We start from the raw sequence: 17,666 nt of genomic DNA on the forward strand, positions 1-17,666 counted from the left end.
ATAAATTAATCAACTTTCCACTTCTAACTGAACAAGACTTTTCAAGGCCTTGTACCACTTTTACTCAATCTGTTGTTCAATTAAGTGGCATAAAAGGGTTGTGCTAGAGGCGGGCCAGATCCTCATATATAATTCATAATGGAGCAGTGCTATGCTGCCCACAACACAATAGACCACAACTTCACTGCAATTAACTAAAGCTAATGATGTTACTTAGATAAGCTAGGTTAGAGTTATTAGAGGTATAGCTATAGGAATATATTATATATTATATATATATATATATATATATATATGTGTGTATGCATATATATATATATATATATATATATATATATAGATTACACGTGTGAACTTTTATTGGGGATTCTTCATGAAAAAGTAACAGAGGTGCAGTTAATCTTTGGTTCAAAAGGGACGTTTCAAAGAAAGAAATGGACAAGCTGTTGGCAGTGTACAGAGCAACCAGTGCTGGAGTACTGCTGTTGTTATGTTTCCTTTACTGACTCAGCTCTCTCTTCCCCTTCCTACGTACCATCCTCTCTACTCCTATTGCCCCTATCATTTGTTGCTCTAGCTGCTTCCGTTGTAGCTTTTATATATATGTATATATGTATATTCTTATATAATTCTATAGGTCATGTACCATTTTATTAATTATTATATCCCTTACTTTTCATTCTTCATTCATGGGAGCCTCATTTTATATGTATTGTTTGCCTCCATTATTTTTATCAGTTAACTGCTGTAATGAAAGAAGCAAGTAACACTTGGTTGCAGGCTCTACGGCTGGCTGAAACACAATAAACAGAGGGTTTAATAACAGCTTAAGAAATATTGGTTACTTACACTTAACTGTTATGAGAAATATTTGTGTGTGCCTCAAACTTACTGATTCCTATGGAAATGTATTCATGTACCTGCCTTTTTGGTACACTTATACGTGCTGCTTACGAAATCAGTTGCAAGAACATTTAATTTTCAAGAGTAAAAGTCAACATAATTTTGGTCCACTTGAAATGTTTGTGGCTAGGAATTTTACAATAGTAGACAAGCACAAGTGTCAAAATCCACGTATATATAACTTAAAAGAGAAAGAAAAGACCTGCAAGTATGACGAAAAAGTTTGTTAAACATGTCCCAGCTGAGAAGGGAAAGTTAAGTTTTCTTATTACGCAATACAATGTAATTACACTGGCGCTAATATTTGGACATTAATTAATTAGCAGTATCACATGATTAAACTTGATTACCCTTATTGTCATTCCTCAAACCCCAATACACATCTTCCATCATTATTTAATTACACCATATTAAAGGACATTTTCTCAGTCTAATAGTTTTGTCGTAGTATATAGTGGATCACTTATACTGACACAACTGTTTTGCATCATCTTTCTTTCTTTCTTTCTCTCTCTCTATATATATATCTCTAGTATATATATGTATTTCGATATATATATTACCTTATTACCGACTGTTTATTCTGGTGACATCTGTGCTCTTCTCTCTCTTCCATACAATTATGTGTATAGAGACACAGCTTGCTTTATTCCATTAGATCTGAAAAAGACGAGTTACCCAACCTCATACATCATTTTACTAATTCCCAATCACTCTCTTTGATGAGGATCACAGGTGCCCATCAAACACACAAGAACCTCCCTTCCTTCCACTTCTCTTCCTTATGCATGAAATCATTCAATTGCTGAGGATGTTTGCCTCTGCAAAAGGAAACTGAAAACTGAAACTAACTAGCTTTCCCACCCCCACAAGGCCAAAAACCAAACCTCCTTTATTTTCTCTCCCCACTTTTACCATGTCATCCGATGACACACCACCTTCAAAGCCCGCCACAGCAACAACAACAACGGACCAAGAGACCCAAAGTTCCGGTGGCAGAAAAGGCTCCTCCACTAGGCCCCAAGAGCAAGGCCTCAAGTGTCCACGATGCGACTCACCCAACACCAAATTCTGCTACTACAACAACTACAGCCTCACACAGCCAAGGCATTTCTGCAAGACATGTAGAAGATACTGGACAAAAGGTGGGGCTTTGCGTAACGTCCCTATTGGCGGTGGATGCAGGAAGAACAAGAAGGTGAGGTCATCGAGGCTTTCATGTGACTCCAAGGACTCTGGTTCCTCCTCTTCAGACCTTGGTGGCCTCAAGTTCCTTCATACTCTTCCTCCTTCCATGGACTTTCACCTTGGAGGGTTACCCTTCCCTAGGCTTCACCATCACCCTCCAGCAACTTATAACCAATTTTCCTCTTTTGGGGACACTTCTAGTGCTTCTTCCTGTTTCAACCTTGACCCTTCTCCTGGCACCACCTCAAGTTCTTTCGCTGCACTTAATTACCCTTTTTCTTACAATGGTGCAATCCAAGGCATGAGCGCTATGAATGTTCACAGTGGTCACGCCTCTTCCATTGAGTCTTTGAGTTCTATAAACCAGGACTTGCACTGGAAGTTGCAGCAGCAGCGATTGGCAATGCTGTTTGGTGGAGATAACAGCCAGAAAGATCATAGTGGTAGTGGAGGGATGTCACCGACGATTAACCACCTCGAGAACCAGACACAGAAACCACAACCCATTTTGTTTCAAAATCTTGAGGTTTCAAAGGCGGGGATTTTCCCCGTTGAGAACTCTAGAAAAGAAAATGGTCCATGTGGGGACACACACACACCCTCCACTGAGTGGTTCTTTGGGAATTCTTATGCCTCGGTGACTCCTCCTACAGCTACTACTACCAGTAGTGGTGGCCCAGGGAATGATAATGCAAGCAATTGGAGTAGCGGTGTGAATGCTTGGGGTGATGTGCCGCAGCAATATACTGCTTTGCCCTAGCTACCTAGATGTGAAAGCACGAGGGAGGATAAAGAGGAGTAAGAGGTAGATCTTTTCTTTATAACTTTTGCAAGAATTTAATAGGCCAACTCTGATAATTAATTCTCTTAAACTCCTTTAGGTATATGGTAGTTCATTGTGTCAGTTACGCTCGCTTCAAAGGAACATATATGTAACAGATGGGAAAATTAAGACCATAATGTGTTCATACACTCTCCAATCTCAGCTAGATCTTCATCAATTCTCTAAATTCTTACTTTCTTAATCACTATGGAACCTACCATTGTTTTCGTTCACTCATATTGCAGATTGGATCTTACTTTCCTCTCTTTTTTAATTCAAAATCAATTCTCATTTAGTTATTAGATATTTTTGCGATGGAAGCACAAGAAATGAAACATGTAATATGCAGTTAAAGAACACAAAATGACACATTGGTTGATGTTTCCCTTGTAGAACTTTGATTCCCTTTCGATTCAAAATTTTAATAGATATTAGAGAATGAGTTGCTCTAATCAGTTAAAATCTTCTACCTTCAATTTTTTTTTTTCAAAAAATTAATTTCACAAAAATATTGTGAAATAAGTCTAATTCATTTTGTTTTCTTTCCTTTTCATGAGCATCTATGGAATAAATTATCGAAACAAAACATTTATACATACATATGAACAACTTTTTCCTTAAAAATTTGTAGAATAGAAATTATGAAGAAAAAAATTGACCTGTCAGAAATTAATTAAAGTAATTTGTTTAAAAATAATAAAAAAATAAAAGAAGATATATAAGGGGAGCTTTAATATGTTAGCTTTTTTGTAAACCAATTTAAACTTGTAGATAAAGCAATTTTGTTTATTTGATCCTCTGGAAAAGCATGTTTAATTATATGAAATGTAATTGGATAATAGACTTAAAGTATTTAGTTTTGTTTTTGGTCCATAAATATGACGTTCTAAATTAAGCATATGCAGGATGGAAAAGCTTGTTAATGTTACCGTTTCCCTGAAGGAGTCATTGGGATCTGGGATGGAATTATTTTGGCCTGTTGTGGTTTAAAAATGAATGTGATATCTTTGATTTGTTTTATGTTCAGTGGTTGATATCCAAAACAAAACTTATACAGCATCAGCGTGTCCCTCTGTGTGTGTATCAGAGAATTGAGTCTCAGGCTCTTGAGCCACTGATCAACGCTACACAAAACACGCAGTGGCTGGCCGTAGCTTTCGCTGCTTGGCTTCATCTTAGCCTGCACTGTACTATCAGCCCTTGTAGCCTTCTTCTCTTCTCTCTCTCTTCCAAAATATCATACATGCTGCTAAGACTATTCGTAATTATTGTGGCAGTGTGGTGTGATTTGGTGGTGTCTGAAAAAGTGGTGATTTGAAAGTGAATTGAATGAAACACTGTCAACGTTTGAATAATAAGAGACATAAAAATATGGTATCTAAAGCTTAGCTTCGATTTTTTTTTTGGAGCAAATATAAAAGTTATGTTGTTTAGCTTTTAAGAGTGTTGGAGAGTGAGCCCTTTCATCCGTGCTATTTGCCACTGAGCATCAACTCTCATTGTTATACTGTATCATGTACAGAGAGTGAGAGAGAGAAAGAAAACAAAGCAGTGTCATGAGCATTGCTTTTCTTGCTTCTTTCTCATCTTTATTCCTCACTTTCACTGTTTGCGCGAAAAATCTCAGACCCCACAATTGCAGAAAAGATTACCATTATATGCTATTCCCTACCTTTATCCCACTCATCGGAACTAAACAAATATATCAAATACTTGTGCATGCAAACTGCACTATCTTCCCTGCTGCTTATATATATCATAAACTTACTCAAATGTGCAAACTGCAATGTCTCATTTTATACAAGAAATAATGTATCTTCAATTCTTCTAATTTTATTGCAACATTCCTTTTGCTTTTAGTAAAATTAGCCCTTTGCTCCAACAAAACTGTATTAATTAATTTTGAGACAGATTTCTACGCAAATATTAACTTTATTAATGATTTTCAACGAAGATTCTTTTTCATTTGAAAATTTGGATTAGGGTGACTTTTGTACAAACGAATCTCACATTAGATACATTCTCCTTAATTTCAAATGAATCCATTACGTGCATGAATCAGGGAAGTATGTGTCATTTTTGTAAATAGTATAGCTGATGAGTCACGGCAAGAGAAGTATAGAGAATACTGATGACTTCGAAAATGAAGAACACGAAGATGCGTGATTAACGTGATAAAGTTGAAAACACTTTTTTTTGGATGTGAGGCAAACTGTCATTTTACAAACTTATAAGTGCAAGAAACTCATGACAAATATATATATATATATATATATATATATATATATATGAGTTTGTTAACACGCGTACACTTCTTTTTCAGTTAGTATATTTTAACTATGTGTATCAGATTATAATAGACAAAAATACTCTCATTTTCCAAACTAAAAAAAGAAAGAAACCCCAAACCCTTACTCACCTCCCTCATTTCTCTCAATCTTTTTATCTCATCTCTTTCATTTCAACCTTTTCTCTATCATCTCTACTGTAGCCCCAATTAAAAAAAAATCAGAAACACTAGTTGTTAAGAAATTTCTTACAAAAAAAAATGATTTTATAATGAGTTTTCATTTTATAATTTTTGTCTTATCTAATTTTATCTAATTTTCACAAACATAATGACATATGAAGGAATTGGTAATCCGCCTGGAAAAAATCAGAAACACTCGTTACTAAACAATTTCTTACAAAAAATGATTTTATAATGAGTTTTCATTTTATAATTTTTGTCTTATCTAATTTTATCTAATTTTCACAAACAAAATGACATTAGAAGGAATTGGTAATTGGCTTGAAAGTTTTTTAAGAGATGACGATTCAACATCTACATATGATGAAATTAGAGAGGTTAGTGAAGATGATGAAATTTAAGAGATCTTGAATGAACCTTTGCCTGAAGGCGAATATGTCAATGACTCAACTCTTTACAAAGGTAAGCCGACGACCGAAGCCCCGGTGAATGGCGACCGTAACGATAACGGTCCTAAGGTAGCGAAATTCCTTGTGGGGTAAGTTTCGACATGCACGAAAGGCGTAACGATCTGGGCATTGTCTCGCAGAGAGACTCGGTGAAATAGACATGTCTATGAAGATGCGGGGCTACCTACACCTGGACAGAAAGACCCTATGAAGCTTCACTATTTCCTGGGATTGGCTTTGGGCTTTTCCTGTGCAGCTTAGGTGGAGTGCAAAGAAGGCCTTCTTCTGGGGGAGCCAGAGCCATCATTGAGATACTACTCTAGAAGAGCTAGAATTCAGGCCCGAGCGACTATTTACCAAAAACACAAGTCTCTGCAAAGTCGTAAGACCATGTATGGGGGCTGACGCCTGCCCAGTGTCGGAAGGTCGACGAGTTTTTTTCAGTTGGATCTACCATAGGATAATAGAGAAAAGGTTGGAGTGAGAGAGATGAAAGAGAAATGATTGAGAGGAATGAGAGAGGTGGGTAAGGGTTTGCGGGTATCTTTTTTGTTTTTAGTTTTGAGAAATTATTTAAATGTCCTTGACTTCAAAACTTAGAATTCATAATATATGAGGATATTTTTGTCTACTATAATCCAGTACACATTGTTAAAATGTACCAACTAAAAAACAAACGTACGGACGTTAACAAACCCACACACACATATATATATATATATATATATATATATCGTTTATATATAAATTAGTAATATTTGACATGTAAACATGATAAATACACTTGTTTGATACATGAAGTGTCATTAAAATGTAATGGTACATAACAAGTTTTTACATTCATTTAACATATTGCAAAGGTAAAATAGTTATAAAAATGTAAAATTTTGTATTTTTCAAAAAAGAAAAAAATAGAAAACAAAAAAAGATAATATAAAATAAATGTAAAACATTTAGATGTACCAAAGAATATTTTTATTATTAAATTTTAAAATTGTGCATTATGATGATCTGAAAATTCAGAAAAACATTGTGTCAAACTAATGTTAAAAACCAAAATTATGTCAACGAATTATTATTGATAAAAAAAAAATTAACTATTACATGTTTCTCATCATTCTCATCCTTATCTACATCGAAACGTTTGACCCTACCACAGCATCATTCGTCACACACTATAGCTTCCCCCTTAAGACTAATTCATCATGCTATTATATGCAAAACAACAAACATAGAGATATACCACATTTACAAAAAGACTAAAAAGTTTGCAACTATGTATTCTCATTTGCATATCGATCCTTAACTTAAATGATTTTATGTAAGACATTCATACAGTTTTTTTACAATAATTTACATCCCAAGGAATACTACTATTGGGTAATTTTTAAATGGGAATGTAGAATTATGTAAAGAAAACACTTTTATGAAGACTTTTGTTGAGATAAAGTTAATTATGTTATTTTAAAACTTTTGTCACGATTTTGTTTTTAAAATATGTTTCAGTCTTCCAAAATCATGTATGACTAATGGATGTATTGGACTACTCGTATAAAAGGATTAAATATCCTTTAATCTTATATCAAATAAAATTTGTTTGTCTAATAAAAAATAAATTATAAAGTATCTCATTCCTTATTTTTTCTTTGTTGTTTGACAAAAGAAAAAGTACAATTATACAATTTCTTTAGTGTGAATGATTTTCATGGGTATCATGTATATAATATATAGACAAGTTTGCGGAATGTCTCGTGACCCAAGTTAAATAGTTGGTGTCAACTAGCTAATAGTAGGCTTTATTCCTAATTGTTTATAGCAATAATAGGTAGTTTCAAGCTTGTGCTTGTTTTTGTTTGAATTTTTTGGTGTTTAAAAAATACTTTGAATTACATTAATGGTGGAGTTAATCAATCAAGTAGTCTAAGTGATTCAACTTTAAAGAAAAAACAGAATTTATTAATAATTTTTCTCTTTGACCAAAAATAGTAATTATTGGTTGTGTATGTACATATTATAATTCTTAGAATTACAACAACATATACGGATGCGAGTAATTAAAAGGAACCAGAGGAATGTTAAGCACAATAAAATTACAGAATAAAAAATTGTTAGGATTTTAGTTAGGGTTAATTTCAAGTTGTCTAAATTAAGTGATTTTCTAGATATAATTAAGTTAATCTTAAATTGTATCCCAAATTGTCAATAATATATTTTTTATAAAATCTTTAATAAAACATAAAACAAATAATAATAAAAGATAAAAATAAAAATCTAATAATAGAATTGATATTTAAAATTGATTGAAAAAAAAATATACAAATGTGATTTGGAAAATAGTAAATGTAATAACAAATTAATAAAATAGTTTAAAACAATTTTAGTAAAATAGGTTTTCCCAAAATAGATTATTCATCAATTGATAAGGATGACAAAAAAGACCGTTAACACAGGTATCTGCAAGGAAAATCAGTGGTGGGTAGTATCTATCCATGGATATTTACTACCTGCGGGTAACGAGTAACAAATATTTTAATATCCGCTTCTAAACAGGTCGGATACGGATAGTATACTATCTAATCCGCAGGTACCCGTTATCCGAAAAAAGAAAATTATATGTTTTTTAATTAAATTTAATTAAAAATAAAATAAATTATATATTATTAGGTTAGATTTAATTAAAATTAAATTTTAATTTATATTTAATTTAATTTGTATTATATATATATATATATATATATATATTTGTAATTTTATTTAAAAACTGTATAAAATATTTTTTTTTGTGGGTATCTGCGGATACTTGTAGGTATTTTCTAAACTGATATCTGTGCGAGTAGTGAGTATAGTTTTATCCGACGGGTCGGATTGGGGTAGACAATATCCGTGTCTGACCCGACCTGTTGTCATCCCTAATTGATGATTGCTCAATTAATTATTATTTTTTATTTTAAATTTGTTAAAGTAAAGTTTTAATTGATTCCTTAGTATTTTCACTATTAATAAAAGTAGATTCTCAATTAAAACCAAGAACTTTTTAGATTATTCATAATAAACTCAAACAAAATACATTCTTAATAAAATTCTATTATACTTAATCATGTGAATTTTTTTAACTCTTTAACAAGTAAAATGTTAATCAGAGTATATTATTAATTAATTTTAAATCATATGTATTCTATTATACTTAATCATACTTATTCTTCTATCACTAATCAAAGTACATTATTTATTGACAGCAAAACTCATTCAATCACATAAAATCTCATAACTTTAATCAAAATATATTTTAATTAAAATTAAAACCAATAGACTCACATGATCGACATGCAAAAGATTAAAACATCTCATTAATTAGTTATGATGTAAAAACCATTACTTTTTATGTGATTCACAGATAAAAGAAAATAGATAAATGAAAATCAAAACAACAATTAAAAGAACAAAGACATTATTTTAATCTATTATCATTATACATAATGAAATTACAATGGAATCACCTAAAAGCTTAGGTTTCTATGAATGAGACAGAATACATAGTGAATAAAAGAAAAAGCAAGAAAGGTGGAAAAAAAGTAAGAGATATGAAGGATGACAACTTCACAAAATCAGAGTTGTTAATGCTTTCTTTTTGCTTCCCTTAAGTCTTTATACAAAACTTAATTGAGTTTGAATTTTAACTTCTTTTTTTTATGAAATCTCTTATTTGGTAGTGTAATATATCTTCCAAATAATTAATAGGTTTGATCAATTTTTAAAATCACATGAAAAGTATATTTTGTTGATAACTTCATATATAATTAAATTAATTATTTTATAAAATATCTAATAAATTAACAATTGAATTTTGCCTAATTTCCAATTGAGGTCTTGCATTCACACAATCCGCAGTTGAAAAAAAAAAATCAATATTTATACTTTAGCTCCTTGTATTTGATTAGTTTTTAGTATTTTCAATTGACGGTTCGACCCTTTGACTATCCAATTAAAGGCTACAACGTAGATTTTTATCTTCCTCCATTAGGGTTTCGATTTGTTGATGGGTGGTTATGATTTGTTTTCAGCATGGCTGCATGGACTGCTCGTGGTGGTCAACGATAGTCATCTCTATGGTGGTGGGATGGTAGTTGTGCGTTCTGGACTTGCGACTTAGGGTTCTTGAGGTGGGGTTTTGTTGCAATAGAGGTCGTTTCGCATCAGTTTCATTTCTCATTGCAGGTTCATGGTGTTAGGATACAAACAAAAGTCCCACATTGGATAAAATAAGAAATGAATATAAGTTTATATACACATAATATATCTACATTGGTAAGAGACCTTTTAGAGTGATACCAAAAACAAATTCGTAAGGATTTGAGTGGTCAATATCTCACCAATGTAAAGGGTGTAAAGGAGACTATATAAGGGGTGTAAGATAGATTTTTCTAAAATTTGTTAATTTTAACCTTATTCTAAAAATGTTTTATAATTTTTATTAATTTATTTTCAGTCCATGAACCATTTTAATCTAATTTAGCTGTATAATCAAACATTAAAATATTTAAAAATAATTTATACAACTAAAAATATTAAGATATTTTTATTTCACAAAACTCAATAAGTTTAATTATTATAAATTTTATTTAAATCAATATTTTAAGTACAAAATTTTAATTAAAAATGAAATATTAAAACTAAAATGAATGCATATATGCACCGATAAAAGGGGTTATAATCTCGCTAATGGATGAAATTTTTATTTATTTTTTAATTCATATATCTTATAGTAAGTATATGCTTAAATTTAATTTCAAAAAACTACAAAAATTTTGCTAACGTAGAATATCATTTTAAAGAATAATATATAATTTTAAAGAATAAAGGGTTAGACTCTGGCTAAGCTAAAACTAACCCAAAAAATAATATAGAAATGATAAAATTAATGTTTATCTTAATTTCTAAAGCAGAGAATTATTCTAAAAATAAAATAGATTGAGAGGGTTATATCTTCACTGCACCAAAACTATTAAAAGCATATCATATATAGTTACAGGTCTAACATGCTGGCTAGTTAATAATTTAACCCACAGATTAATTAAATTAGATTCAGTTTAACCTATATTTAATAAACTTAATTTTTTTTCAAACTTTACCAAACTTGAATTTGTACTCAACTATGTGACGACTTTAAATCCATTTTGATACCTAAAGAATAATGAAAATTTTCATTAGATAATTGGCAACAACCAATTGGAAAAGAATTTCAACATTCACACGTATAGAAGAAATATGTGTGATTAAAAAAAACGTACAAGTGATAAAAGTGTCTATCAACGCTCAAAAGTAATTGTAATTTAAAGAAAAGAATGAGTGTAATTTTCCACGAACAAATTCATTTGGGTTAAAATATTATAACAATGATTTCCTACATTGTATCCTAAACAGAAAACTGGATTTGCAGCACAAACATATGAATTCTATATGATAAAATTAAAAATACACACAGTATTTGAATATGATCAGGAGCGAGTAGCCCCTTTTGAAAGTTTGATTTGATCTACTACTATCTTGTCCAAATTTTCTTCTTACTTTCTCTCTCTCTTATTCCTTGAATCTGATCTCTGCTTGTGCTAGTTCTCTTGTGAGAAACTGGAGCTTGATTAGCAGTGGCTGGTCTTGGTGTTGGCCTCACACTCCTCATTATTTTGGGTGGATCAGATTTCCTTATGACTCTTCTATCGTGCAATGATGATGAAGACACGACAAAGTTGTTTTCATCATTGCTTCTGAACTCTCTTGTTCTGCTTCTTATCTTATTATTAGTAGAATCACTCCCTTTGAACAAAGAAGAACCTTGGCTTGCCTGGCGGTTTACTGAGTCTGAACACCTTAAAATGCCAGCCTCAATCTCGCTTGAACATTCTTCATTCATGAAGCTTTTACCTATATCTGGTGTGGCCCTTACTGCTTCCACATAACTTTGTGTTTGTTGCCACTGTTGCTCTCGCTCTCTGTATCTGTCCTCTAGTTCCTTCATCTGTCAAGTACGGTGGTCAAGGGAATGATGAAAATGAACAAGAAAATTGATGAAACAATCCACTCTCAACAGAGAGAAATGATGAAAAGAACATATTTATAAAGCTATCTGTAAAACAAGTATTAATTAGTATATAAATTGTCTTAAATGAGTCTGATTAAACAACATTTTGAGATTAGTACCTGTTGATGAAGCATGGCCATTGAGCTCTTCTCCTGCTCTTTCAGTTTCCTCTCAAGCTCCTTTATCTGAATAATATGAATGAAGCAACATCAAAGGAGGGTACATGAAATATTCATTATCATAGTACGCAGAAAATCTCATTGTACAAACAATTCTAGTTATTGACAACCTTATCTTTCAAAATGGCAGATTCAGAGTCAGACTCTTGCATCTGATCTTTCAGCCTTTTCTCTAGATCCCAAGCCTGCACTTACAAATAAAACCGATTCAGCGATTGAGATGAAAAAGAATGTTAACCTTTTTATCAATATAACGCATGTTAATGCCAAGAAAAAACACGAACGAACCTTCTGTTGAAAACTTGCTGACTCTGACTGCAGTTGTTCTTTCATCCTTTTCTCTAGCTCTCTCACCTTCAGTAGAGACAAATGCCTTGTCAGAAATGAAGCGACAGAAAAACCAAACATTTAATTTTATTTAATGACACATTCGAACAAAGCACACTGTTTGTGTGATATGTTTATGAAGCTGAGTCACTGCTCATCGATATAAATGTTGGTGTCAACTTCATTCGAAAGTAGGAGATCCTTTGTTAAAACAATGTGTAGATGAGCAACAAGAAAGTCAAATTGCAATGTCTAACAACATCAAGGAACCTTTTGTTGGAGAGAACTGCAGGTTTCTTCTTTCCCTCTCAATTTGTCAGATAATTGAGAGACTTGTTTGTCTGATTCACTTTGCATGGCTTTCTTCAACTCAATCTGTCCTTCAAGTTCTTTAATCTTTTCTTGTAAATTTTTGTAAATCTGGTCCTTGCCTTTGGCCTTACTCTCCAAGCTTTGCAAATTTTCTTCAAGTTTTCGCATAGATTCATCTTTAATTCTGCAATCACTCCGTGCCTTTTCGAGCTAATATGACAAAGTGTAAAAGGAAACATTAACAAATTATAGGACTTGGTGAAAGAGAAATAAATTTTAGTGTGTTCCAGTGAGGATGAGCGAGCCTACCATTGCTTTCAACTTTTGAAGTTCACTTGTATCAATTTGCCTCTTAACAGGGCCTAACTCAACACCCCTCACTCTAGTTGCAAAATTAAGCGAGCTCAGGGTCTCACCTAGGTCCTGGTCTGATGGACTTATTTGTACAAACATCAGAGTTTTGGAGTCACCTCCTGCAATGTTTTACAGCAAACAAGCAAGGAATGTTACTACCAATTTCTCAGAAACAGCATCTTTCTTGCCCTAAAAAACGCTCACAAGAAATATGAAGTTAAAGTGACTGACGTACCTAGTGAGTCTTGAAGTAAGTGTGTTAGTTTAGAGTTCCTAAAACCACCAGAAGGAAATAGCATCACCAAAACTTATATTTACATATTAAGATGGGCTAGAAGTAAAGGGATGAGCATATACCTATATGGAATGTGACTACTTTTAGCTGCCAAAGCAGATATTACATCTCCAAGAGCAGAAAGAGATCGATTAATATTTTGTGCTTCCTTTAGTCGTTCCCCTTGAGCATCAGTCTTTGCAAGTCTCTCACTACCTGCCAAATCCACGAGCCAAAGCTTGCTCTTGGTACAGTCTCCATTCAACAAGTTTTTAGCCTTTACTGTTATACATAGCATGCTGGAATACACAAAAAAAGAAGTCATATTGATGCGAGGTTATAGGGGAAAAAAAACCAATAGCGTAATAAAAGAACTACAAGATCTCGGTACCAATGAGATCGACTGCTATGCTCATTAACGTTGTTACTTCCAACCGCTCTAGCATTATTTCCGGTCTGCAATACACTCCACACTTCATTTATGCTATCAATTTTGGCTTCTACTACACCAGGAACATGATGAAATCCTTCAGAAGCTTGTTTTATCTCCAATCTGATAACCATTTCAAGATAAGTCATTCTAGCTACTTCAGTTTCCTGCTTAGACTAGATATTGCATATTTTAGCCTTCTTGAAAACTCATATATTCAAACTACCTCACAGATGGTACAAATGACAAGCTTACCAAAATTACCTTTTTGATGTTTGTCCAGTAGCCAATAAGTCTCTGATTTGTTCGTTGTAAACCTCAAGAACACTAACAGAAATGTCATATGAAAAAGTTTCACTCCTTTCCTTACTAACTTTAAACAAGTGCTCAAGAGTCCTGTAATTTACTCCTCTGTTCTGCTGTGTTCCTTCCATGGTGAAGGTTTTCCCTGTTCCGGTTTGCCCATAAGCAAAGATGCAAACATTGTAGCCATCTAGTACAGAGATTACCATTGATGATGCATCAGCAAAAACATCAACTGTTAAAACAAAGAGAACACTGTCGTTTAGAAAAATTCCAATCATGTTAGACAATAAGAATTTAGAGGAATGAAATTCAAATCAGTAACTGTGTTACACTACACTTTTCGGATACCTTGATCATCTTTTGGTGTATAAACTCTGTCAAATCTGAATGATTTTTTGGCGGAGCCACTTGTTAAAATTCCAAGGCATCCATCCTTTGCTGCATCAAAATCCACAACCGTATTGTATCCAGCTGAGATTTCAGCCTTATTCAATGGACGGCATCGGCAGAAAACCCGTATGTTCCCTATGAACCATAACAGAATTGGATTAGAGCCTTTGACTTACTTCTCTTTAGATCAGAACAGAATCCAAACATAGCATGAGAACATACCTTTAGCCTCTTGAACTTCGTTGAAGAGTTTCTTTCTCTTTGTCATCTCTTCGTTGTACTTCACTTTTAGATCTTCACACTGTTTGACTGCAGAAAGAAAAGTTTAGTCCTAGAACTGATACAAACTATGTCAAAAGTGCAACGCTCCCTTAAGAAAAATGGAAACCACATAATATAAACTAAAACATACCCAATTCCTGAACTGCAAAAACCATCTTATTTAATTCAGGAATCGAATCAACACATTCATGCGCTTCAAAGGAAAGTTTTAAATAATCACTTTTCATCAACTGCAAAACAAATTTAGCATAACATACAATTATGAGAATCATACAAAATTAATATTGATAATAACTTTGAACATAAATTCTTCCTGAATTTCCATTATTTACCTTTATCTTTTCTTTTAAACTGCAAATTGCATCTGCCCATTTCTTCTTATCAAGCTCATACATATTAGAAATATTCCTCAGGCTTTCAGCTTGTTTCTCCACAGTTTGATCTGTCGACGAAATTGGCAATAAAATTATAAACCTTTTACAAACCATGACCACGTAAAATTTCATAAACAGTTAAGATTTTTTGAAGACTCTAATTTCCATGCCATAGAACGGAAAACCCTGCAAAATTACCAGTAGTATGTGACTTAATTGTCACTTTGTCAAGTTCCATCTGGACTGTCTCCAATTGCTCATTTGTCACAGTTAACGACATCCATGCCTCATAGCATTCTTTTGCCTTAAGATCACATTGCATTGTGAGCTCCTTTATCTTACTCTCATACTTTGCGATAGACTTTGCCTGCATAAGTTTCATCTGAAACATTCCGATGAAAAGCAGGAAAAGCAATATGTTGTAAGTCAGTGATACTTTGCACTTCAAACTGCCACTTTTATCAGCTAGGTTGCACCTCTAACCTGTGATGAAGGAATTTCAATATGGGCAGCACAGTGGCTACATTCAATGTGATCACTTGTCACTTGCGGAACTGATTGAAAAAATTAGAAAAGACAGAAATTGCTGAGTAACATATACAACAGTGGTAAATTCAAACATAGTAAACAGAAATACCCTAAACATAAATGCAGTACCTGAGGCCTTCGTTGCTCTCCTAATGCAAATTCCACTTACGACTGGGCTTCCAGATATACCTTCAAATCTTATTAGAATCACCCCATCATCCTTAACAGATACACTTGAATCAACCAACTGTAGAGGCTTATTGGCTCCAACAATTGCATAGATGTCCAATTCAGACAGAACCTGCCATTTTATTAAATAAATAAAAAAAAAAAGTTGAAGCCTTTACTTGTACAAATTTGTCAAATCTAAATGAAGCATTCTAGCTTGTCCAGAAAAGCTTGCCTTTTCATCTTGGATGTATACATTGAACACCCTCATTCCTTTTGGCCCATTTATGTTAATGATCTCCACAAAATGAAGATCAACAACATATTCCCCAGGAGGAATATTTTCAAACCTATAACAAAAGCTTCCCAACCGAGCTGATTGATAGATAAACGGGTAGTCTCCACCCTCCACTATTCGCTCGTTGGTCCGCATAACGTTGCCACCATCAAAATAGGTGTCGCCCAGGAACGTCATTCCACCAGCTGCTTCACTAAAAGCATCCCCTCCAGCATTTACAAACATGAAACATTCCTCTTCTGCTTCAAAACGACATAATATTAAAATTACACATTCGATCTGCAAAACCATAAACCTTAACTCTTCTATCGATACTTAGAACACAGTCCTTTGCATTGATCCATAAACTTCACAGAAAATTCAAAAAGTTTTGTCAAAATTACCCCTATAATCATATTAGAACCACGCTTCCGAGCTACCCACAATTTCAATTCACCTAACCCACATCCAAAATTCTAAAGCCCCAATTATAAAAAAAAAAAACATAAACCTTGACTCTTCTCTCGATACTTAAAACACAGTCCTTTGCATTGTTCCATAAACTTCACTGAAAATTCAAAAGGTTTTGTCAAAATTACCCGTGTAATCATATTAGAACTACACTTCCGAGCAAACCAAAATTACAATTCACCTAAACCTCATCCAGAATTCTAAAGCCCCAATTAAAAAAACATAGGACTCTTCTCTCGATACTCAAAACACAGTCCTGTGCATTGTTCGTAAACTTCACAGAAAATTCAAAAGGTTTATCAAAATTACCCGAGCAATCATATTCGAACTACACTTCCGAGCTAATCACAATTACAATTCACCAAACCGTCATCAAAAATTCTAAAGCCTCAATTAACACTTCAAAACATAATTGCCATCCAACAGTTATATAACTGAAGAAAATTAGCCGAACGAGTGTGAAATGCGGCTGAAAGGATTGCTTAAGCGTAATCACGAAGAGGAAAAGTTAGAAGCACTAAATTTCAACTTATAAAGAAAGCGGAACCTTTTCTAGTATATCTTTTTCATTTCTTGCCTCAGTCCTGAAAACCACAAAACCCAACTTTTGAATTTGAGATATTCTAACCTGTTTTTTTGGTAAATCCAGTTGCGATGAGCCTTGAAGTGGAGTCGCAAACCATCGAATCGAACACAGACACATTGGCATCTTGCATTAGAGAATCGCTGGGCTCTGAGATTAGGGTTTGTGGGTATTCCTGAATATCGTTTGATTGAATCGGATCCATGTGAAAGATGGAGTCTTGGCAATCAAGAAGGATTTTCTAGAGAGAGAAGAGCTGGCTCTTGGCAAAAAGAAAGTTTTAGAGTGCTTCCAACCGTAGTGAAAATGGTGGGAACGTGTCTTCAAATTTGACTTTTGGTGACCGTTGGAAAGTTTTGAATTAAGCGACCGTTGAAGTTTAATTATGGTATTTCTTCTTTTCTTTCTAACTTAGAAGAAAATGTACGAATTTACCATGTACTTATGGATGGATACGAAAACTATTTACGGGATAGCAGTTTAAATGATATATTTCATAACT

General features: G+C 33.3%; 2 protein-coding genes across 4 annotated transcripts; one reads left to right on the top strand and one right to left on the bottom strand.

Moving 5' to 3' along the window:
* The first annotated feature begins 1,486 nt into the window (after nt 1-1,486).
* LOC106777174 (dof zinc finger protein DOF5.7) lies at nt 1,487-4,655 on the top strand. 3 transcript variants are annotated; one of them, XM_014664712.2, is made up of 2 exons: nt 1,487-2,896; nt 3,942-4,655. In XM_014664712.2, exon 1 carries the CDS (start codon nt 1,820-1,822, stop codon nt 2,849-2,851), a length of 1,032 nt encoding a protein of 343 aa, XP_014520198.1. In that variant the 5' UTR covers nt 1,487-1,819; the 3' UTR covers nt 2,852-2,896; nt 3,942-4,655. The 3 variants fall into 3 exon arrangements, with proteins under 3 accessions (XP_014520198.1, XP_014520197.1, XP_022631652.1); XM_014664711.2 differs by lacking the exon at nt 3,942-4,655 and adding an exon at nt 3,820-3,935; XM_022775931.1 differs by lacking the exon at nt 3,942-4,655 and adding an exon at nt 2,973-3,355.
* Nucleotides 4,656-11,182: 6,527 nt separating this feature from the next.
* LOC106776464 (kinesin-like protein KIN-14R) lies at nt 11,183-17,482 on the bottom strand. Its single transcript, XM_014663929.2, has 19 exons — nt 17,210-17,482; nt 16,069-16,370; nt 15,795-15,966; nt 15,621-15,691; nt 15,336-15,519; nt 15,096-15,205; nt 14,894-14,993; nt 14,704-14,790; nt 14,440-14,616; nt 14,050-14,323; nt 13,747-13,908; nt 13,439-13,654; nt 13,317-13,354; nt 13,037-13,200; nt 12,686-12,937; nt 12,377-12,442; nt 12,199-12,273; nt 12,029-12,094; nt 11,183-11,846 (listed from the first exon to the last, which is right to left on the bottom strand). The coding sequence occupies exons 1-19, from the start codon at nt 17,367-17,369 to the stop codon at nt 11,373-11,375; spliced, it is 3,150 nt and encodes a 1,049-aa protein (XP_014519415.1). The 5' UTR covers nt 17,370-17,482; the 3' UTR covers nt 11,183-11,372.
* Between the last annotated feature and the right edge of the window lie 184 nt (nt 17,483-17,666).

The sequence above is a fragment of the Vigna radiata genome, chromosome 11 (assembly GCF_000741045.1).
Source record: "Vigna radiata var. radiata cultivar VC1973A chromosome 11, Vradiata_ver6, whole genome shotgun sequence".
Classification (NCBI taxonomy): Eukaryota; Viridiplantae; Streptophyta; class Magnoliopsida; order Fabales; family Fabaceae; genus Vigna; species Vigna radiata.

What these genes read in the sequence shown, in the direction of transcription:
- LOC106776464 (XM_014663929.2), bottom strand. Translation starts at nt 17,369, where the DNA reads ATGGATCCGATTCAATCAAACGATATTCAGGAATACCCACAAACCCTA. An exon ending in GAGAGCAACGAAGGCCTCAG is followed by an intron (nt 15,692 to 15,794) that starts GTACTGCATTTA and finishes TTTTTCAATCAG; the next exon opens with TTCCGCAAGTGACAAGTGAT. An exon ending in TTTTGCAGTTCAGGAATTGG is followed by an intron (nt 14,791 to 14,893) that starts GTATGTTTTAGT and finishes TTCTTTCTGCAG; the next exon opens with TCAAACAGTGTGAAGATCTA.
- LOC106777174 (XM_014664712.2), top strand. Translation starts at nt 1,820, where the DNA reads ATGTCATCCGATGACACACCACCTTCAAAGCCCGCCACAGCAACAACA.